Genomic DNA, 23531 nt, shown 5'->3' on the forward strand with positions numbered 1-23531 from the left:
TCCATCACTATTCTTTGGCACTTTGGCCACTGGACACACACACTTAGCTACATATCCTGAGCAAAAGGTCACTATGGATTCAACTCTCATAAAAAAGGGACCTTCAAAACCATACAAACACACACATACTCATAGTAACACCATTCCAATGATGTCCACAAGGCCAAGACGAGACAAGAAACAACAGTCAAGATGAACAAGGTCTCCACAGCGGAGACCACTTCTCTGTTCAGCCACTTGAGGGCAGCATGGCAGCATGGTGTCCACTATTTACCTCATAGAAAAGACTCACAAAAACATTGGCAGGCAACACACTGATCCCAGTGAGCGCAGTCCATACTGGTCATTGTCATTCAGTACAAATCCCCATTCCAAATCCCTTCTACACAAAGTTCTTGATAACACCAACTCTGAACCTGTTGCATTAAATTTGATTTAATAACACTATTTTTACTACTGTCAAAATCTTTGTCATTTTTAAGTGATTCAAATCATTATAATTAATTGAGATCACACAACTCAAAACCAAAAAGGTAATCCCATGATACATCTGTTGAAAAAATAAATAAATAGATGTAAATCTAAACATATATAATTAAATGATATGCATAAATGAGTGCTTGACTTGGACTGAAATAGGTGCCGGTACTCATTTTGGGTGCCGGCACTGTTTATTTAGGTGCAGGAGCTCCACAATACTTTGAGCTAATAGTCTATAAGAGGAACAGGTGCTCAAGCAGTAGAACATTTGAGGTGCCGGTACTCCGCTCTGAGGGGCTCCTGACTAAGTCAAGCACAGGATATGTACATGAGTAGACAGTGAAGTGATCATGGTTTTGCCTGCTGGTGATGACATTATTTGCTTGCAAATTTTGTGATCAGAGAAAAAGATAGTCCTAGGATTGAGATGAAACTGAACAGAACATCTCAGACAGGTTGGTTAGGAGAGTTTAGTTGAGGTCACAGGTAAGTTCTAGTTGTTGGTGGGTGGTGGAGTTCAGAGGTGAGTGTTGAGGGGTCACCATACAGAACATTTGTTGACAGGATGCATGGGGGAACCCTTTGGACAGTGGAACACTCGGGCAAACTCATCAAACTGGGACACGCTGCCAATCACCCTGCAGGGGTGGAGGAGATAGAGAGAGAACGATCCAATCAGAGAGGGGAGTCATATTAGGTATGGCCTGTGATAGGCTGATGCACATCAGGAAAGTGAGGAAGTGTATGTACCTGTAATGCTCTGGTGCGTGCTTGTCAGTCAGTAGCTGCAGGTATATGGACTGAGACCGTCTCTTCATACACCAGTTCTAATAGGAGAGAGGAGACAGTTAGCAGTAAAGGCCGTAAAAAATATCATCTTTACTCCAACTAAAAAGAAAAAGATTCCCAATACTAAACAACAGTCTGTACATAGTTTGTTGTGTACCTGTGCAAAGGCAATGAAGAGTAGTTGTTCATGTGTGTATTTGAGTCCAGGGAGAGGTCTTTCTGGACCATGTTCTCTGATCCACTTTTGATATGCCTGGAGAGTGGGAGAAGATGGAGAGAGTGAAAGAGGTAGAGAGAGAGGAGAGAGATGAGATTTGAGTCCCGGGCTTACAAACATACTGTAGCTTGTCATTAGTCCATAGAGACAGTGACTGAGGGCTCTATTCAATCTGTAACGCTGAAGCAGATTCCGCGATATACATTTTAAGGTAATTTCCGATTGAGCCGACATATGCAGCGTTTACCGTGAATGCAGTCTCCGCTAAAGCAGGAACATTTTTTTAAAATGTAAATCACGCTGTAAAGCTGAACCTTCCGTGATGCTGATTGAATAGAGCCCTGACAGATGGTAATCAGTAATGATTGACAGCTAGCACAGCCTATAGGAAGATTTCACTCACAAAGTAAGACAGTTTAAGGCCTCCCATGTCTGCTATATTCTCCCCCAGAGTCAGACGGCCATTCACCTACAGACACACACACACAGGGGAAAGATACCATTGCAACTCACATTACAAGTGTGTGAGTGTGTCTCTAATAAGCAGTATAACAAGGTATGCTATGCACCCACCCTCTGGTTATAGACAGTGAAGTTGTCATAGAGTTTGACGATGCACTCTGCTTTCTTCTGAAACTTCTTGTATGACTCCTCCGTCCACCACTGCTTCAGGTTGCCGTAGCGATCATACTGGCCCCCTAAGAGAAAGATCACTTATCATGGCGGTCACTATTCAGCCACGCTGCAAGGTACAGTTGTTGGCTATAGCCTTTTACTCTCTTAAGTTATTTGTCTGATTTCATTGGTTGGGTTAAGCGGAGGCAAGACTTCCGTACCTTGCAGCATGGTCTGATAGTGACGACCCACTTAGATGGGGGGGCAAGAGGCTTGAGTTAGGATGACCAATGTGGACAGAAGACATGAACCCCTTATTCAGAACTGATATTACACTGACATTACAGTTTTACTACTGTTAGGCTACTACTGTTCATGCCCCATTGGATTTTAATATTTTATAGGACACGTGTAAGACAAAGAAGCGTTCTCTCACCCCAGTCATCATATCCATGTGTCAGCTCATGACCGATGATGGCTCCTATTCCTCCATAGTTCAGAGATCTAGAGGGAGGAGGGAGAGACGGGGGGATGCGTTACTAATCACTTAACATATGAAGACAACAGCATAATGTTGTATATTTATAATAACACAAAACGGATCAACTTTTGTTCAGCCTGCAGTTCTAACCCGTCCTGAAGAGGACAGTAGAATGTTAGATGAATCATAATCTGACCCGTTGATATCATATCAAACTCTGTTAATACAGTGAGGGAAAAAAGTATTTGATCCCCTGCTGATTTTGTACGTTTGCCCACTGACAAAGAAATGATCAGTCTATAATTTTCAAATAAACCTACCATTAACAGTGATAGACAGAATAAAAATAAAAAAATCCAGAAAAACGCATGACAAAAATGTTATAAATTGATTTGCATTTTAATGAGGGAAATAAGTATTTGACCCCCTCTCAATCAGAAAGATTTCTGGCTCCCAGGTTTCTTTTATACAGGTAAGAGCTGAGATTAGGAGCACACTCTTAAAGGGAGTGCTCCTAATCTCAGTTTGTTACCTGTATAAAAGACACCTGTCCACAGAAGCAATCAATCAGATTCCAAACTCTCCCCCATGGCCAAGACCAAAGAGCTCTCCAAGGATGTCAGGGACAAGATTGTAGACCTACACAAGGCTGGAATGGGCTACAAGACCATCGCCACGCAGCTTGGTGAGAAGGTGACAACAGTTGGTGCGATTATTTGCAAATGGAAGAAACACAAAATAACTGTCAATCTCCCTCGGCCTGGGGCTCCATGCAGCCCAGAACTACACAGGAGGATCTTGTCAATGATCTCAAGGCAGCTGGGACCATAGTCACCAAGAAAACAATTGGTAACACACTACGCCGTGAAGGACTGAAATCCTGCAGCGCCCGCAAGGTCCCCCTGCTCAAGAAAGCACATATACAGGCCTGTCTGAAGTTTGCCAATGAAAATCTGAATGATTCAGAGGAGAACTGGGTGAAAGTGTTGTGGTCAGATGAGACCAAAATCGAGCTCTTTGGCATCAACTCAACTCGCCGTGTTTGGAGGAGGAGGAATGCTGCCTATGACCCCAAGAACACCATCCCCTCCGTCAAACATGGAGGTGGAAACATTATGCTTTGGGGGTGTTTTTCTGCTAAGGGGACAGGACAACTTCACCGCATCAAAGGGACGATGGACGGGGCCATGTACCGTCAAATCTTAGGTGAGAACCTCCTTCCCTCAGCCAGGGCATTAAAAATGGGTCGTGGATGGGTATTCCAGCATGACAATTACCCAAAACACATGGCCAAGGCAACAAAGGAGTGGCTCAAGAAGAAGCACATTAAGGTCCTGGAGTGGCCTAGCCAGTCTCCAGACCTTAATCCCATAGAACATCTGTGGAGGGAGCTGAAGGTTTGAGTTGCCAAACGTCAGCATCGAAACCTTAATGACTTGGAGAAGATCTGCTAAGAGGAGTGGGACAAAATCCCTCCTGAGATGTGTGCAAACCTGGTGGCCAACTACAAGAAACATCTGACCTCTGTGATTGCCAACAAGGGTTTTGCCACCAAGTACTAAGTCATGTTTTGCAGAGGGGTCAAATACGTATTTCCCTCATTAAAATGCAAATAAATTTATAACATTTTTGAAATGTGTTTTTCTGGATTTTTGTTGTTGTTATTCTGTCTCTCACTGTTCAAATAAACCTACCATTAAAATTATAGACTGATCATGTCTTTGTCAGTGGGCAAATGTACAAAATCAGCAGGGGATCAAATACTTTTTTCCCTCACTATAACTAAAGAGAGTGAGAGTCCTGGCCACCTCTCCTTGACCCGGGTGGGTGTAGTCTGGCAGACCATGCAGATGGAGACTGATGCAATGCAGGGACGGCCCGAGGCCCGCGGCTATCCACATGGCTAAGTCTGAAAATGACTTTCTGACAGGACGTCGATACCCTGCCGAGAGTTGCCCTCCAAACCTGAATAAACGAACAGGCTGAGTAAGGCTTCATTACCTGGGGCCAGATAGCAGCACTGGGCTAGCCTCAGTCTTTATGGCAGGTTAGGGCTACTGCAGTAATAACTCTAGGGAAAGGCACCACGATCATGCACACATCTAATATCATATTCCATTAATCAGTATGCATGAGTGGATGCAGCGGTCATTTATGTGGAGTGATCACTTCTAATGGAATAAGTATGTGAATAAATAATACTGTGCCGTGAGTTTTGAGGGTTGCAGTATAGCTGTGATTGTGTTGTGATCATTAAGGGAAAGGGGAATGGTTTGGAGGTAGAATACGAGGGTAATGTAATCGCGTATAGGGGTTGTCTTGGAGAGCTACAGTACAGCGGGTGCAGGCTTTCGTTCCAGCCTAGCTGGCTACTAACTAATGCACTTGATACAACTAATCAATGTCTTGATTAGTTGAATGACTTCTAAATATTCAGAGTTGTACTCACTGTGGAAACTCAGGGTCGTACAGCGTGGGCTGAAGGATTCCAGCGGGGAATACTAAAAGTAAAGAAAGAGATGATAGCATAAGATAAAGAGAGGGGTAGAGAGGCAGTGATATTGGAGTGGGCTGGATAGAGGGAGGGAGAGAGGTAGGGTAAAAAATGAGCTCTTGTGGCTGATGGCTGTGTTTGTCTGGCTTTCTCTGTCCTCTGCTGCCTGCACTGGAACTCACCATTGATTTTTCTGTGAGGTAAATTTGATCCACAAGGCAGACGCAGACACCAATAGAGGCCAACACTAGGGGGAAAGTGAGGGGAGATGACAAAGTGTGTGTGGGTCGGTGGGAGGTGAGGGGGGCTGGTGTAAGTAAGTGAATGCAGAATACGTGTGTTAGGGCGTGTGGGTGCCTCATTTTTAAAAACATTTTAGTCATTTTAGCAGACGCTCTTATCCAGAGCGACTTACAGGAGCAATTAGGGTTAAGTGCCTTGCTTAAGGGCACATCGACAGATTTTTCACCTAGTCAGCTTGGGGATTAGAACCAGCGACCTTTCGGTCACTGGCACAACGCTCTTACCCACTAAGCTACCTGCCGCCTCATCACATGGGTGGACCAGAAAGAAGAAGAAGAGGAGGAGTGTCATCTTGTGTATACTAAGAGCATTGATGTGCATTGGGATCACACACTGACTCACCCATTTGGTTCTTGTTTGGGAGATAGTAGGCATTGAGGGCCTGAGGGGGAAGGAGCCACCTGAGAGGGAAACAAAGTCAATCAGGGGTTTATTAATCCTACATTCACTAAACATCTTCAAACAACAAGAGATGCAAAGACACTTCTCAAGTGATATTTTAAGGTGAAATTATTCAATATTAAGTCCAATATTGAGAGTTCCTGTCCGCACAAGGAAACAGTCCCTTCATCATAATCTTTTAAAATGCAGACACATCGATTTGAGGAAATATCCCAAATGAAATTCAGAGATGCCCCTGTTCTGGTGGGAAAGACCGATGGCCCTACGGCAGCGGAGAGATAGGGAGACGGATGGAGGCATGAGGACATGTTTCCTCTGCAGAGGGAGAGATGAAAGGAGTGTATTTGTGATAAAGGAGGAATACATGATTTGGCAGTACAGGGTGGAGGGCTTCAGCTCGTTTGGACATATACATTTTGAGTACTGTCCTAGGAGCACATTTTAAACAGTCACACAAAAGACAAGCTTATGGTATATTCAATTTGTAGGTACATCACTTGTATATTCTTCACTTCTATTACTCTTGCCATAAAATGGAATGTTTTGTGTCAAGAGGTGCATATAACTTTGAATCTGTGTGTAGTTGTGTTATTGTGAGACTGAACATCTGGAGCAATTGAACGTGTCACTCACACAGTCTTGTCCACCTGCTTGTGGATCTTCTTGACAGACATCTTGATGTTGAACTTGATGCTGTTGAGGATGTTTTTGAAATAGGTATTTTCATCCACATCAAACTGGATAACAAATAACAGAGATGGAGAGAGAGTCAATGAGAGGGAGCGAGCGAGAGAGAACGTCAATGAGGGAGTAAAAGTTGTCTCACCCCATACTCCTGGTCTATGAGCTCATGTTTGAGTAGGTAGTCTGGATAGCCTGTCATCACCATCATATGCTGCAGCTACGAGAGGGAAGGGAGGAAAGGGTCAGAGAAAAGAGAGGAGGAGAAAAAGAGAGTGAGACAGGTGGAGTGAAAAATAGACACTGCACATATTTAGCTGCCATATCCTTCACAGACCACACACAACAGTTAATCAAGCATACTGTTATAATGGGATTACACTGGAGACCCTTTTGTTTCAGCAAGTGCTCTAAAAGGATTAAGACTGTACATTCTGAAAGTATTAGACAACATTCTCAGATAGGGATTTAATAATCCAGTATTAGACAACATTCTCAGATAGGGATTTAATAATCCAGTATTAAACAACATATTGAGATAGGGATTTAATAAACCAGTATTAGACTGATCCAGAATAAAATAACCCCTGCTTCATCCTAAATGCTAATACAGCAGGCCTACAGTATCTTTTTGGTTATATATGAGTTAGTGTGGTATCCAGACCTTGGCCCTGGCTGCTTCCTTGGTCACGTCATCCATCCAGTCCAGCTCTTGCAGCCGGAGGTCCAGTGAATGCTTTATGTCCTCTACCAGCTCCTGTACCTGAGGGAAGAGAACAGGGATCGGAGATTAGAGCTCAGTTCTCTAAGGGTTCCATTGGGAATGGGCCAGAGAGATAGCTATATTAGGTACGCCCAACGCCAAATAGAGAATTCGCCTCCTACTCCTACCCCTAGGCACTTTTCATAGATCTGAAAGGATGGGTTAGCTGTCATATGTAGGAAATTCCTACATAAAGTGCCTAGGGCTAGGTTTTGGGTGTTGAGGCTAGGTTGGCATTGAACACAACAGAGGGGGAGAGAGGGGTGAGAGAGGAAGAGAGAGAAGGAGGAATAGATGATGAAGAGCTTAAATAAAGAGAAGGGTCAGAGGGGTTAGAAATGCCATTGGAAACCACATCCCTTAGAATGAAGAAGACACTATATAGAGGCAGACTAGAAGAGAGAGGGTTAAGGTGTGATGATGGAAGAGTGGGATGGAGAGAGAGAAAGAGGAATTTTCTATTCTACTTCACCAAACCATTACAGAAAGAAACAAAGAGAGAGACAGATAGAGATAGAAGCTGCCCTACCTTGGCCCTGCTTTGAGGAGAGATGTAGAAACAGAGAGAGAGATAGAAGCTGCCCTACCTTGGCCCTGCTGTGAGGAGAGATGTAGAAACAGAGAGACAGAGATAGAAGCTGCCCTACCTTGGCCCTGCTGTGAGGAGAGATGTAGAAACAGAGAGACAGAGATAGAAGCTGCCCTACCTTGGTCCTGCTGTGAGGAGAGATGTAGAAACAGAGATACAGAAATAGAAGCTGCCCTACCTTGGTCCTGCTGTGAGGAGAGATGTAGAAACAGAGAGAGAGATAGAAGCTACCCTACCTTGGCCCTGCTGTGAGGAGAGATAGAAGCTGCCCTACCTTGGTCCTGCTGTGAGGAGAGATAGAAGCTGCCCTACCTTGGTCCTGCTGTGAGGAGAGATGTAGAAACAGAGATACAGAAATAGAAGCTGCCCTACCTTGGTCCTGCTGTGAGGAGAGATGTAGAAACAGAGACAGAGATAGAAGCTGCCCTACCTTGGTCCTGCTGTGAGGAGAGATGTAGAAACAGAGACAGAGATAGAAGCTGCCCTACCTTGGCCCTGCTGTGAGGAGAGATGTAGAAACAGAGAGACAGAGATAGAAGCTGCCCTACCTTGGTCCTGCTGTGAGGAGAGATGTAGAAACAGAGATACAGAAATAGAAGCTGCCCTACCTTGGTCCTGCTGTGAGGAGAGATGTAGAAACAGAGAGAGAGATAGAAGCTACCCTACCTTGGCCCTGCTGTGAGGAGAGATAGAAGCTGCCCTACCTTGGTCCTGCTGTGAGGAGAGATGTAGAAACAGAGAGAGAGATAGAAGCTACCCTACCTTGGCCCTGCTGTGAGGAGAGATAGAAGCTGCCCTACCTTGGCCCTGCTGTGAGGAGAGATGTAGAAACAGAGAGAGAGAGATAGAAGCTGCCCTACCTTGGCCCTGCTGTGAGGAGAGATGTAGAAACAGAGAGACAGAGATAGAAGCTGCCCTACCTTGGCCCTGCTGTGAGAGGAGAAATGCTGCTGGACGAAGAGTGCTCCCAGGGCCATGCCGAAGTGTTTGTTAGCCTGGGTGAGACACAGCATCCCCAGCTCCAGCTGACGCTCTGTACCATCAATCTCCCGGGAAAACTCATGGATGGTGCTCCGGAACGCCGTGGACAGGTGTTCACTGAGAGCTGCTACAATCCGCCACAGCATGTAGTTATGGAGAACCCTGCCAAGAGAGGGAGGGGGGAAACCGAGAGAGAGGGGAAGAGAGAGACAGAGAGATAGAGAGAGGAGGGGGGGACATTGAGTTTTAGTTTTAACAAGCCTTTATTGTATAATTAAGGAGTGCCCCTACAGAGATTCAACGTGGATTCCTCCGGAAAACCTAAAAATATAGGAGAAGACAGAAAAAGTGGGCAGAAAGAGGGAGTACAGCAAAGGAGATACAAGCAGGTTAGAGAAGAGGAGAGTGACAGAGTGTATGGGTGGGGGGAGAGAGGAGAGAGACAGAGAGTATGGGTGGGGGGGAAGAGAGGAGAGAGAGAGTGTATGGGTGGGGGGAAGAGAGGAGAGAGACAGTGTATGGGTGGGGGGAAGAGAGGAGAGAGACAGAGTGTATGGGTGGGGGGAAGAGAGGAGAGAGAGAGTGTATGGGTGGGGGGAAGAGAGGAGAGAGAGAGTGTATGGGTGGGGGGAAGAGAGGAGAGAGACAGATTATGGGTGGGGGGAAGAGAGGAGAGAGACAGAGTGTATGGGTGGGGGGAAGAGAGGAGAGAGAGAGTGTATGGGTGGGGGGAAGAGAGGAGAGAGACAGAGTGTATGGGTGGGGGGAAGAGAGGAGAGAGAGAGTGTATGGGTGGGGGGAAGAGAGGAGAGAGACAGTGTATGGGTGGGGGGAAGAGAGGAGAGAGACAGAGTGTATGGGTGGGGGGAAGAGAGGAGAGAGAGAGTGTATGGGTGGGGGGAAGAGAGGAGAGAGACAGATTATGGGTGGGGGGAAGAGAGGAGAGAGAGAGTGTATGGGTGGGGGGAAGAGAGGAGAGAGACAGATTATGGGTGGGGGGAAGAGAGGAGAGAGAGAGTGTATGGGTGGGGGGAAGAGAGGAGAGAGACAGAGTGTATGGGTGGTGGGAAGAGAGGAGAGAGACAGAGTGTATGGGTGGGGGGAAGAGAGGAGAGATGGACTCCAAGAGTGACTCAGAAGAGTAGAACTTAACCTCCGAAAGTATTCAGACCCCTTGACTTTTTCCACATTTTGTGACGTTACAGCCTTATTCTAAAATTGATTAAATAAAAAAAATCCTCATCAATCTACACACAATACCCCATAATGACAAAGTGAAAACAGTTTTTTTTTAAAATTTCTGCTAATCTATTAAAGATAAAAAACAGAAAACCCTTTTTTACATAAGTATTCAGACCCTTTGCTATGAGACTCGATATTGAGCTCCAGTGCATCCTGTTTCCCATTGATCATCCTTGAGATGTTTCTACAACTTGATTGGAGTCCACCTGTGGTACATGCAATTGATTGGACATGATTTGGGAAGGAACACACCTGTCTATATAAGGTCCCACAGTTGACAGTGCAAGTCAGAGCAACTCCGCGACAGGATTATGTAGAGGCACAGATATGGGGAAGGGTACCAAAAAATGTCTGCCGCATTGAAGGTCCCCAACAACACAGTGGCCTCCATTATTCTTAAATGGAAGAAGTTTTGAACCACCAAGACTCTTCCTAGAGGTGGCCGCCTGGCCAAACTGAGCAATCGGGGGAGAAGGGCCTTGGTCAGGGAGGTGACCAAGAATCCAATGGTCACTCTGACAGAGCTCCAGAGTTCCTCTGTGGAGATCGGAGAACCTTCCAGAAGGACAACCATCTCTGCAGCACTCCACCAATCAGGCCTTTATGGTAGAGTGGCCAGACGGAAGCCACTCCTCAGTGAAAGGCACATGACAGCCTGCTTGGAGTTTGCCAAAAGGCACCAAAAGGACTCTCAGACCATGAGAAACAAGATTGTCTGGTCTGACCAAACCAAAATTGATCTCTTTGGCCTGAATGCCAAGCGTCACGTCTGCAGGAAACCTGGCACCATCCCTACGGTGAAGCATGGTGGTGGCAGCATCATGCTGTGAGGATGTTTTTCAGCTACAGGGACTGGGAGACTAGTCAGGATTGGGGGAAAGATGAACGGAGCAAAATACAGAGAGGTCCTTGATGAAAATCTGCTCCAGAGCGCTCAGGACCTCAGACTGGGGCGAAGGTTCACCTTCCAACAGGACAACGACCCTAAGCACACAGCCAAGACAATACAGGAGTGGCTTCGGGACAAGTCTCTGAATGTCCTTGAGTGGCTCAGCCAGAGGCCGGACTTGAACCCAATCAAACATCTCTGGAGAGACCTGAAAATAGCTGTGCAGCGACGCTCCGCAACCAACCTGACAGAGCTTGAGAGGATATGCAGAGAAGAATGGGAGAAATTCCCCAAATACAGGTGTTTTTTTGTTTTGTTGCTAAAATGTCTAAAAACCTGTTTTTGCTTTGTTATTATGGGGTATTGTGTGTAGATTGATGAGGAAAAAATACAATTTAATCCATTTTAGAATAAGATGTAACGTAACAAAATGTGGAAAAAGTCAAGGGGTCTGAATACTTTCCAAATGCACTGTATTCAAACGTTATTTTCCCTTCTCAGTAAAGTAAAGTCGTGCTTGATGTGTTGAGGGATCCCACAGAGTGAACATATCCATTCTGCCCTCAGGACAAGTGGCCCTGTCTCCTATTGCGAGACTCCGCTCCACGTGAAACGGTTTTTGTTTTCTGTTTTTATTTTTGACACGTGCGCTGCATATAAAATCAAAATTGCCTTGGCAAAGCAGCCCCAGTGTCTCGCCAACAAAGCACTTCTGAAGTGAAATTAATTGAGAAGAGCGAGGGAGAGAGAGAGAAAGGAGGAGGGAGGAAGAGGAAGGAGGAGGGAGGAAGAGGAAGACTGAGACAGTGTCCTTGTTCTTATATAACTCTAATAATCAATACAGATCAGATCAGATCAGTGTGTTGTAGGTGTGGCAGCTTCGCTTGGTTTTGTTTGTGTGTTTGAGTTTGTTTACTCGGTTGAATAAAACACCTGTTTTATTCATTTGTTGCAGATGACTTGTTTGTAAGGGACATAGCTAGAGTGTGTGTGTGTGTGTCAAAATCTAATCCCAGATGGAGTTGGTGTGTGGGGTGGTGGGAAGATTTAGGAGACCTGTGAGATTAGACGGAAATGAAAAGGCTTTAGTAAAATGTATTCTAATGATCAAACAATAGCCCTGAATAACAATGGGATGGGAATTAAAAATCATTAGAAGACTGGATTGTAATGGAGCTCATTAAGATAAAATACATTGTCTGACCAGAATACCTGCAAACATTACCTTCTGTAATAATGGTCGTACAGCTTCTACCCACAGTCTAACCTCACTATTCTCACACACACACACACACACACACACACACACACACACACACACACACACACACACACACACACACACACACAACCACATTCATACACACTTCCCCTTGAGAATTGCGTGAGTGATAGTGACAGACGGATGAGCAGAGAGAAAGGAGGGAATGAGAGGGAGAGGAGGAGAGGTTGTAGAGAGACACTGGTGTTGTCATTACTGTCTCAGCCTCATTGGACACCAGCTCATCTGGTTAATGGGATTGGATGCAGTTGTCTGGGTCTTGTCAATAGAACCCAGCAACATGGGCATTACACACACTGCCAGGGAGAGAGAAGGAGGGTGGGGGGAGGGAGAGAGAAGGAGGGTGGAGGGAGAGAGAAGGAGGGTGGGGGGAGGGAGGGAGGGAGAGAGAAGGAGGGTGGGGGGAGAAGAGAAGGGAGGGTGGGGGGGAGAAGAGAAGGGAGGGGAGGGTGGATGGGAGGGTTGATGGGGGGATGGGTGGATGGGTGGGGGGGGGGGTGGGTGGGAAGATGGGTGGGTGGGGGATGGGAGGATGGGTGGGTGGGGGGATGGGAGGGGGGACGGGAGGGTGGATGTGTGGGTGGGGGGAGGGGGGGGTGAAAGAAGAGAGTGGGAGAGGGAGAGAGATGGGACGGCACAGGGTTTGAAAAGGAATATGTGCGCAAACAACTAGAGAAATAAACTGAGGGTGACAGAAAGAAGAAACCCACACACAAAGGAGGCCTTTGTAAAAAGTTGAAGTGTGTGTGGATTTACTTCTCCCTCTGACTCCCACACACAGGGGCCAGAGCCCCACAGAGATTTGGACTGAATGAATGACAGGAGGGGAACACATACTGTTCCAGAACACAGTGGATGTATGTCTGTGTGTGCTTTCTTTTCTTTCACTGTCTGTCACCCTTCTGCCACTCAGCAGGTAGAGAAGCTCAGAGTGCCCACTGCGAGAACAGACTGAGACTGTGTGCATTCCTGCAAGTGTGTCTATGAGTGAGTGTGTGTCCGCCCGCCCCCTCTCTCCAGGCAGTGTGTGGTGTGGTGTGAGTGTCAGGAACCCATGGGGATGCCCCAGCCCAGCGTGTCCAGAGGCCAGACAAAGTCCTGTTTCTGGGCTGCATTAGTGACCTCCCAGGGCCTTTCAGCTCTGCTGCTCCATAAAACAGACAGACGTATGGCTGGCCTCTGTCAAACACCTCTGTCACAGCCTCACTCCCTGCTGGGCCCAAATGTGACTGTGTGTGTCCCAAAGAGGTGTATGTGTGTATAAGAAAGAGAAAGAGTGCTTGTGAGCGGATGTGTGTGTCTGGGCGTGAGTGTTTGGTTGTTTATATCGATGGGATTGCTTTCATGTAGGTGTGAATGTTCAATGGTACCTGTGTGTGTGTTTGTGTATGTGTGGGTAGCTGTGTAATTGGAGACTCATAAAGATCAGTGGAGAGACCCCATACTGAGAAGCACAGGGGCATTTCTCGTCAGTTATGCAAATGAACAAGGGGTGCACAGTGGGTAGCGGTAGGAACAGGAGTCCGCCACACCCAGTGGTGTGTTTGTGAGAGAGGAAACAACGACGCTAACCTTTTATTAAAAACAGATAATAGAGAGGGAGAGAGCGAAAGAGAGATGACAGAGGGGTGAGAGACGGAGTGGAGGAGCGAAACTGGAAAAAGAGAGCGAGGACAGATTGAAAAAGAACAGACAGTAGAAAGAGAGGCAGGAGAAGGAGGGAACAGGAAGAGAGGTTTATTTCTGAAATCACCAGGAGGGAGAGAGAGATGGAGAAAGGAGAAAAGAAGGGAAAAACAACTAAAGAAAAGACACAGAAAATCTCCCGAGCCTCCAGATGTGAGGATCAAAGCTGATTGGCTGTAATGCCGGTCGTCACCATGGTGATGATGATAAGGTTGATTATAGCAAAGAGGATTATGATAAGATTATTATTACATTATCTGATATTAGGTGACATGAAATTGTATGAAAGCACTCACCCCACTGTGTGTCTCTTTTCTAATTTCAAAGAACATCTTACTCAAGAACTGATATGTACAAGAACAGAGACAAGGAGATAAGAGCAGGAATACAGCTGAAGGGAGAGAGGGGAGGGGGTATGAAGGATGAGAGAGGGAGGGGGTATGAAGGATGAGAGAGGGAGGGGGTATGAAGGATGAGAGAGGGAGGGGGTACGAAGGATGAGAGAGGGAGGGGTACGAAGGATGAGAGAGGGAGGGGGTACGAAGGATGAGAGGGAGGGGGTACGAAGGATGAGAGAGGGGAGGGGGTATGAAGGATGAGAGAGGGAGGGGGTACGAAGGATGAGAGAGGGAGGGGTACGAAGGATGAGAGAGGGAGGGGGTACGAAGGATGAGAGGGAGGGGGTACGAAGGATGAGAGAGGGGAGGGGGTATGAAGGATGAGAGAGGGAGGGTGTATGAAGGATGAGAGAGGGAGGGGGTACGAAGGATGAGAGAGGGAGGGGTACGAAGGATGAGAGAGGGAGGGGGTACGAAGGATGAGAGAGGGAGGGGGTATGAAGGATGAGAGAGGGGAGGGGGTATGAAGGATGAGAGAGAGAGGGAGGGGGTATGAAGGATGAGAGAGGGAGGGGGTACGAAGGATGAGAGAGGGAGGGGGTACGAAGGATGAGAGAGGGAGGGGGTATGAAGGATGAGAGAGGGGAGGGGGTACGAAGGATGAGAGAGGGAGGGGGTATGAAGGATGAGAGAGGGGAGGGGGTATGAAGGATGAGAGAGAGAGGGAGGGGGTATGAAGGATGAGAGAGGGAGGGGGTACGAAGGATGAGAGAGGGAGGGGGTACGAAGGATGAGAGAGGGAGGGGGTATGAAGGATGAGAGAGGGGAGGGGGGAGGGGGTATGAAGGATGAGAGAGGGAGGGGGTATGAAGGATGAGAGAGGGAGGGGGTATGAAGGATGAGAGAGGGAGGGGGTATGAAGGATGAGAGAGGGAGGGGGTATGAAGGATGTGTAGCTCAGCTGGTAGAGCACGGCGCTTGTAACGCCAAGGTAGTGGGTTCGATCCCCGGGACCACCCATACACAAAAATGTATGCACGCATGACTGTAAGTCGCTTTGGATAAAAGCGTCTGCTAAATGGCATATTATTTATTTATTATTTATTATAAGGATGAGAGGGGGAGGGGGTATGAAGGATGAGAGAGGGAGGGGGTATGAAGGATGAGAGAGGGAGGGGGTATGAAGGATGAGAGAGGGAGGGGGTATGAAGGATGAGAGAGGGAGGGGGTATGAAGGATGAGAGAGGGAGGGGATATGAAGGAGGGAGGGTGGAGGTGTAGAGTATTGAAAGAGAAAAAAGCTGTACAGACAGACCAATTGAAAGTCAGCTACAGACAGACTACTACAGACTGGCAGACAGACAGGTGTGAAGTGTAGTGTAGAGTAGAGCATAACACCAGTCAGTATTGGAGAGCTGTCAGCAGTATTAACCAGCACTCTGACTCCCACTAGCCTCCACAGCCACCTCTGGAGTCTGGCAAGAGCTGCCTTTAACAGCACAACACTGTGTGTGTGTCGAGGTGGGGGGTGCAGATCGATACTAATCAGCCACAGTAGAGCTGGAAGTTCAACCACCAGTGATCCCCCCCCCCCCCCGCCCTCCACACACACACACTCAAAAACAAATCTTTACACACTAAGACACTTCAATATGACATAACATATAGTAAAAGCCCTAGTAAAGGACACACACACTAATTCAGCAACTCTTACAAAATGCTTACACATGCTCAAAACTCATATCTTATGCCATTGATTTTCCATGCAACTCTGTAACCTTTGCATTCTTCCTCTGCCTCTCATCCACCCTTCCCCTCCTCCCTCCTCCCACCCTCCTTTACCCTCTCTCCCTCTCTCACCTTTTGGAGGTGGTCTTGATGATCTCTGAGACTTTCTCCATGTAGTCAGTAGCCAACACCACTATCTCTTCATCCTCAGAGAAGTTATCATGGAAGATTCTGTCCAACAAACGTTTCCAATGGAGCTGTAGAGACGGATGAGAGGAGAGAGCAGGAAGAGCGAGAGGGAGATGAGGTTTGAGTTTTAACAAGATAAGAAAACACGATTGTTGTCACCCTGCTCTGATGAAAGGAAGGGGGGTTCCAACAAGCCTTTATTGTATCAGTAAGGAAAGTGAAAATGCTGCCTCCACAATAAATATATATATATATATGATAACAAGAAAAGGTAAAGCCCTAGAAAGCCCTGCTCACAGCTTAGGTCATCCACAATACAAAGTTCCTCCTTAACTACTGAGCATACAGTATTCCTGTAATCCCAAATGGTTTTATAATCTCCCACTATTATTAACAGGCAATAGTGGGATAGTAGAAAAGAGTGAGAGTGAAAGAGGGAAAGGTGGAGAGGGACAGAATGCGGTCGGACCATCATATAATTGGCATATACATTACTCTTACTGAATTTCCACGTGGGCGAGGATATTGGAAATTTAATCAAAGCCTATTGGATGATAATTTATATTTGAACTAGGACAAAGGAATTTATAACTGACTTTTTCCGACATAACATAGGTACCACAAATCCCCTTATTGTATGGGACACCTTTAAATGTGCCTTTAGAGGCCATGCAATTCAGTACTCATCTCGAAAACAAAAGCAATTTAGGTCAAAAGAGTTTATACTAACAAAGGAAATAGAAAGTCTAACAGAACAGATAGATGGCAATAAAAACTGTAACATGGAGGCTCAGAATAAATTAGAGGAAAAACAAAAAGAAATGGAGAAACTTATTCAAGAAAGATCAAGTGTAATATATTATAAAAATAAAGCAAACTGGATGGAATATGGGGGAAAATGCACCAAATTATTTTTTAATCTTCAACATAGGAATGCTACCAAAAATAATTTAATGAAACTGGTTACGGAGTAACCCATGATTCACCAAATGATATTTTGAAGGAGGAAACAAGGTACTTTAAGCATATGTTTTCGTTTCAGTCGCCTCCATCTCCTCTAACTGAAGCTAATTGTAGAGATTTTTTTTCTATTGATAATGTAAAATTAACAGCCAAACAGAAAGACTCATGTGAAGTTAAAATTACAGAGGAGGAACTTCTGGATGCAATTAAAGACTTTAAGTCCGGGAAAACTCCAGGGTTGGATGGCATACCAGTCGAAGTATACCAAACCTTTTTTCATATACTAAGAGGACCGTTATTAGCATGTTTTAACCACTCTTATGTAAATAGTAGATTATCTGACACTCAAGAAGAAGGTCTGATCTCATTATTACTGAAACAGGATACAAGTGGAAAATATAAAGATCCAGTCCATTTAAGAAATTGGAGGCCCCTTACACTTCAGTGTTGTGATGCAAAAATTCTAGCAAAATGTATAGTGCATAGAATTAAAAAGGTATTGTCGGATATTATTCATTCTAATCAGACAGGTTTTTTACATGGAAGATACATTGGAGATAATATAAGGCAAGTATTGGAAACAATAGAACATTATGGAAAATCTGAGAAACCAGGCCTGCTATTCATAGCAGACTTCGAAAAGGCATTTGATAAAGTACGACTGGAGTTTATATATAAATGCCTGGAGCATTTCAATTTTGGTGAATCTCTTATAAAATGGGTCAAAATCATGTATAGTAACCCTAGGTGTAAAATAGTAAATAATGGCTATTTCTCAGAAAGTTTTAAACTGTCGAGGAGTGAAACAAGGTTGTCCACTATCGGCATATCTATTTATTGTGGCCATCGAGATGTTAGCTATTAAAATCAGATCCAACAATAATATCAGGGGATTAGAAATCCAGGGCTTAAAAACAAAGGTGTCATTGTACGCTGATGATTCATGTTTTCTTTTAAATCTACAACTAGAATCACTCCACAGCCTCATAGAGGTTCTAGATACATTTTCTAACCTCTCTGGATTACAACCAAATTATGACAAATGTATACTATATTACGTATTGGATCAATAAAAAAATACAATTTTTACATTGCCATGTAGTTTACCAAAAAAAAAAAGGTATCATAGGTACACTTCAACTGTGAGAGACGGAATCTAAAACAAAAATCCAGAAAATCACATTGTATGATTTTTAAGTAATTAATTTGCATTTTATTGCATGACATAAGTATTTGATCACCTACCAACCAGTAAGAATTCCGGCTCTCACAGACCTGTTAGTTTTTCTTTAAGAAGCCCTCCTATTCTCCACTCATTACTTGTATTAACTGCACCTGTTTGAACTCGTTACCTGTATAAAAGACACCTGTCCACACACTCAATCAAACAGACTCCAACCTCTCCACAATGGCCAATACCAGAGAGCTGTGTAAGGACATCAGGGATAGAATTGTAGACCTGCGCAAGGCTGGGATGGGCTACAGGACAATAGGCAAGCAGCTTGGTGAGAAGGCAACAACTGTTGGCGCAATTATTAGAAAATGGAAGAAGTTCAAGATGACGGTCAATCACCCTCGGTCTGGGGCTCCATGCAAGATCTCACCTCGTGGGGCATCAATGATCATGAGGAAGGTGAGGGATCAGCCCAGAACTACACGGCAGGACCTGGTCAATGACCTGAAGAGAGCTGGGACCACAGTCTCAAAGAAAACCATTAGTAACACACTACGCCGTCATGGATTAAAATCCTGCAACGCACGCAAGGTCCCCCTGCTCAAGCCAGCGCATGTCCAGGCCCGTCTGAAGTTTGCCAATGACCATCTGGATGATCCAGAGGAGGAATGGGAGAAGGTCATGTGGTCTGATGAGACAAAAATATAGCTTTTTGGTCTAAACTCCACTTGCCGTGTTTGGAGGAAGAAGAAGGATGAGTACAACCCCAAGAACACCATCCCAACCATGAAGCATGGAGGTGGAAACATCATTCTTTGGGGATGCTTTCTACAAAGGGGACATGACGACTGCACCGTATTGAGGGGAGGATGGATGGGGCCATGCATCGTGAGATCTTGGTCAACAACCTCCTTCCCTCAGTAAGAGCATTGAAGATGGGTCCTGGCTGGGTCTTCCAGCATGACAACGACCCGAAACACACAGCCAGGGCAACTAAGGAGTGGCTCCGTAAGAAGCATCTCAAGGTCCTGGAGTGGCCTAGCCAGTCTCCAGACCTGAACCCAATAGAACATCTTTGGAGGGAGCTGAAAGTCCGTATTGCCCAGCGACAGCCCCGAAACCTGAAAGATCTGGAGAAGGTCTGTATGGAGGAGTGGGCCAAAATCCCTGCTGCAGTGTTTGCAAACCTGGTCAAGACCTACAGGAAACGTATGATCTCTGTAATTGCAAACAAAGGTTTCTGTACCAAATATTAAGTTCTGCTTTTCTGATGTATCAAATACTTATGTCATGCAATAAAATGCTAATTAATTACTTAAAAATCATACAATGTGATTTTCTGGATTTTTGTTTTAGATTCCGTCTCTCACAGTTGAAGTGTACCTTTGATACAAATCACAGACCTCTATATGCTTTGTAAGTAGGAAAACCTGCAAAATTGGCAGTGTATCAAATACTTGTTCTCCCCACTGTTTATGGGGGATACAATCTTCCCAGCTCTGCAGATTTTGCTGCGAAGAGACAGAATCATTAGATTATTTGCTTTGGTACTGTCCATTTGTAGCTTGTTTTTGGACACAGGTCCAGGAATGGCTAAAGGATTGCAATATTTACCTGGAGCTAACCCTGCAGATAGCACTACTGGGTGATCTGAAAAGTCATAGTCAATCGATCAATAACAAAATAATACTATTAGCAAAAATGTTTATTTTCAATTCACAATCTGTAGAAACAATGAGAATAGAAAGGTTCAGAACTTTTGTAAGACATCACAGTACAGTGTAAATATATATGGCAAATAGAAATCCTATATGGATGGTGTTAAAATATAGATGGGAGGTGTTGAATGGAATTGAAGGATGGGACTAATAACAACTAACAACAAACAATAAGATAACTAATAATGTAAGTGTATGGGTTGTAGGTTGGGAGCTTTTGTGAAGGAGCACAGTTAGAAAGATATGGCATATAGAAGCAAACCGGATGGACATCATGAAAATGATCGGAGAGGTTGAGAGTAGAAGTTCAGGAGAAAGAACAAACAAAATGTAATTATTGTAAAATTGACTGTGTCCATAAAATATAGATAGTGGGTATGGGCTGGAAGTAGAGGCCTAGGCGTTGTTGTTCACTAGTTTACTCCAAGTGGGGAAAGGGTGGCGGGGTTGGAAAGTAATAAAGGGGAATATATATATAAAAAAGGTGGAGAGGGATAAATCAGTATGACCATGTCTGTCTGTCTGAGCGTGTACTGATGTAGGCTCTTAATTTGAGCCAGTTTGCTACAGCAGGAAAATAATCCTGCAGCAACAGGAAATGTGAATTATTATGTAGATTATAATTAATTGATTTTTTTTTAGGGGTTGATACATTTTTCATTAGGGCAAATCAAGTCAGACATTTCAATGAGGAAATTACAAACTTTAGAAGCCTTTTTAAAACTCAAATGCACTACAAATTTGCATTTCGTGCAGTGCAGGAAAGTTCTCAGCAACAAAAAGAGTGATCAAATTAAGATCCTACATCTGTATATCTAACGTTAATTGTCCATCTATCTAACCGACAGTTACAGCTACTGTCTATTACTCCTCCCCTGGGTCTCTACGTCCATCTGTATGTCACTCTCACTCTCCATTTGCACCTTTTTAGTCATCTCTTTTGCATGTATTATTTGTCTCTCATGTTTCTTTCTCTTGTTTTATCAGTGATGCTAGTGAAGCGCACTTCATCCATCGCTCTCTCCGTTCATGTCCACTCCCCCCTTCACTCCCCTCCCCTCCCTTCTTCTCCAATCAGAAGTGATGGAGCAGCTCTGAATTCTCCATCAGTTTCCTGCTGCTCTCCAACGCTCCCTACCTCCCCTCAGTCCCTCTCTCCCCCAGATTCATTCCATATGCTCCCCCATCAGTCCCCTCTCTCTCCTCTTCCCCCCTCCTCCCTCTATCCTCCTTCTGTAGTCCCCCATCGACCCCCCCCCCCCCCCCCCATTTATCCCGTCCTCTCCCTTTCTCTACCGTCTCTCTCCATCTCTTCTTCCCACCTCCCTCGTTCCGTAGCCCCCTGTTGGTCTCCTATCCCCGCAAGGCGGACAGCTTTGCTGAGCCACGGAGGCGTGAGTATGAACGGTCCACGGGGCGTAGAATGGCCCCCCCCACGCGCGCGCACACACTCTTCACAATGCTCTGCTGGAGTTCAGCTCTTAATCCATCATACTTCTGCTCATACACACACACAATACAGATATAAAGATGTGTGTGTGTGGTACTCACACTGGGAGCGATGCGCTGTAGTTGTCTCAGGGTGATGCGGTTGTACATAGTGCTGATGTCTTTTCTCTGTTCATCATACTCAGACACAGTGATCTGAAAAAGAGGGGAAGAAACATTATAACTGAACACACACACATACACACACACACACACACACATACATACACTTACGTTGGCCAGGCGTGTTTCCAGCTGTAGGATCTCTTTGGACTTCTGAGTGGCATTGTGAGCTCCCAGCATGCTTAGCAGACGCTCCATCAGGGCCTTGTAAGCTGCCAGGATCTGTCCATGACATCATTATTAATGGACATTGGACAACAACATTACATCATTATTAATGGTCAATAGTCAGCAGTGTGACATATGGCAGAGCAGACAGGATCAGAAATGGAACAGAGATGACAGGAACAAACAGGTGGATGGATGGAGAAGAAAGGAATGGGTCGATAAGTGAACAGATGGAGAGATTAAGTGGTGGATAGAAAGAGGGAGGGGGTAATCCTTTACCTTCACACTGTCCTCATCCTGCCCCAGGTACAGAGTCCTCTCAGGCAGTGTGAGCCCCTCCTGATCAATCTACAAATATACACACATACGATCACAGTCAAGAGAACACATATGAACACGTGTAAACAACACCGACATGTAAGTAAACAGATGGTATATCAGTCAGATGATAAACAGTAGGTGTTCACACACAGACACACACACAGACACACACTCTTACCCTGATAGCGTTGCGTGAGGAGTTCTTATCGTCCACGTTGACAGTGAGAGAGAAGAAGACAGCAGTGCTGTACACCCCCTGGGTCCTATAGAGCAGCTCATTAAAGTCTGGCCTGGCTGGTGCAGTACTGCTCTCCCACCCCGCACCACCAGAGGGCGCTCCAACCAGGTCCCACCCGCCACAGCTGTCAATCACCTCCGTCATGGGCCCCGACCCCAGCTTGTCAATCTCCTGGATGTTCACACAGGAGCGGTAGAACTCTTTCACCTTGCGTTCAGCCGAGTCCATGGTGCGCCGGTGCACAGGCTCCAGCAGGAGGCGTCGTAGTTTCTCCTCGTTGTGCTCTCCGATGGCGGTGATGATGCCGTAGCTCAGCTTGTCCTCTGGGATGCCGTGGCGCCGTAGCCAGCCGCCGCAGGCGAAGCTGTAGAAGTCCTGGCAGGGCTGGATGGTGGGGTCGATGTTGGCCTGGACAAAGCGTGCGGCGCGGACTAACGAGCGTTTCTTCTGGCAGTCCTGTCTGCAGTGCCCCTCCTGCTGGAAGTCCAGGGAGATGTATTTCAGTGTCAGCATGCTGCCCAGGATGACACACATCCCCGCAGCGAACACCAGAGCAGAGAGCAGGCAGATCTCCCTGCGGCTCCAACGAGGAAGTCCCTGTCCGCTGTTGATGCCACTCAGGTCCCGACTCCGATCACTAGCCCCGCCCCCTTTGCCTCGGCCCCGCCCGACATTACGGTCCAGGCTCCCGCCCAAGTGCAGGCTCATTCCGTTGCTAAGGGTGCCACTGCTATAGCGACCACCATACTTGACCTCCTGGAACTCATCGTAGTGGGCCGTGAGGGAGTATGTCTTCTCCATGGCAATGAGGGTTGATTTGTGTTACGTTGTTGAAAATAGATTATTATTAGAGGGAGTGGTGGAAGGTGGGAGAGAGAGGAGTCTTTCAGATGTCCACGTCCCTCCAGGCCTGATATGGGAGAGGAGGGCGCCTACTAGAGGGCTAAAGGGGTAACACAGCTCAAATGGCCTGTGCTCTCCTGAACACACTGCCTCTTGTATGTCTCCTCTGCTAACCTTACCTTTACAGAGTTAGGGACCACTGAGGCTATCTCTCTTCTTGTCTGTCAGTGTATCTCTTGGGTCTTGGTCTCTCTTTCCTTTCGCCCTGTCTTCCTTTCTTCCTTTCCCACCAGTGGAGCCTCAGTCTGTCTGTCAATAGAAAAGGAGGAGAGGAGAGGAAGAGGGA

General features: G+C 45.9%; 1 protein-coding gene across 1 annotated transcript; it reads right to left on the reverse strand.

Annotated features, from left to right (window-relative positions):
- Window positions 1-1018: 1018 nt before the first annotated feature.
- On the reverse strand, window positions 1019-23143 carry LOC311105553 (endothelin-converting enzyme-like 1; the record flags this gene model as incomplete). Its single annotated transcript, XM_084147729.1, has 17 exons — window positions 1019-1118; window positions 1231-1307; window positions 1427-1522; window positions 1890-1955; window positions 2060-2184; window positions 2538-2605; window positions 5032-5083; window positions 5722-5780; window positions 6415-6518; window positions 6608-6682; window positions 7127-7225; window positions 8735-8957; window positions 16093-16217; window positions 21556-21648; window positions 21727-21837; window positions 22063-22131; window positions 22283-23143. The coding sequence occupies 17 exons, from the start codon at window positions 23141-23143 to the stop codon at window positions 1019-1021; spliced, it is 2403 nt and encodes an 800-aa protein (XP_084003855.1).
- Between the last annotated feature and the right edge of the window lie 388 nt (window positions 23144-23531).

The sequence above is a fragment of the Coregonus lavaretus genome, assembly GCF_964263955.1.
Source record: "Coregonus lavaretus genome assembly, chromosome: 30".
In the NCBI taxonomy this organism is placed as follows: Eukaryota; Metazoa; Chordata; class Actinopteri; order Salmoniformes; family Salmonidae; genus Coregonus; species Coregonus lavaretus.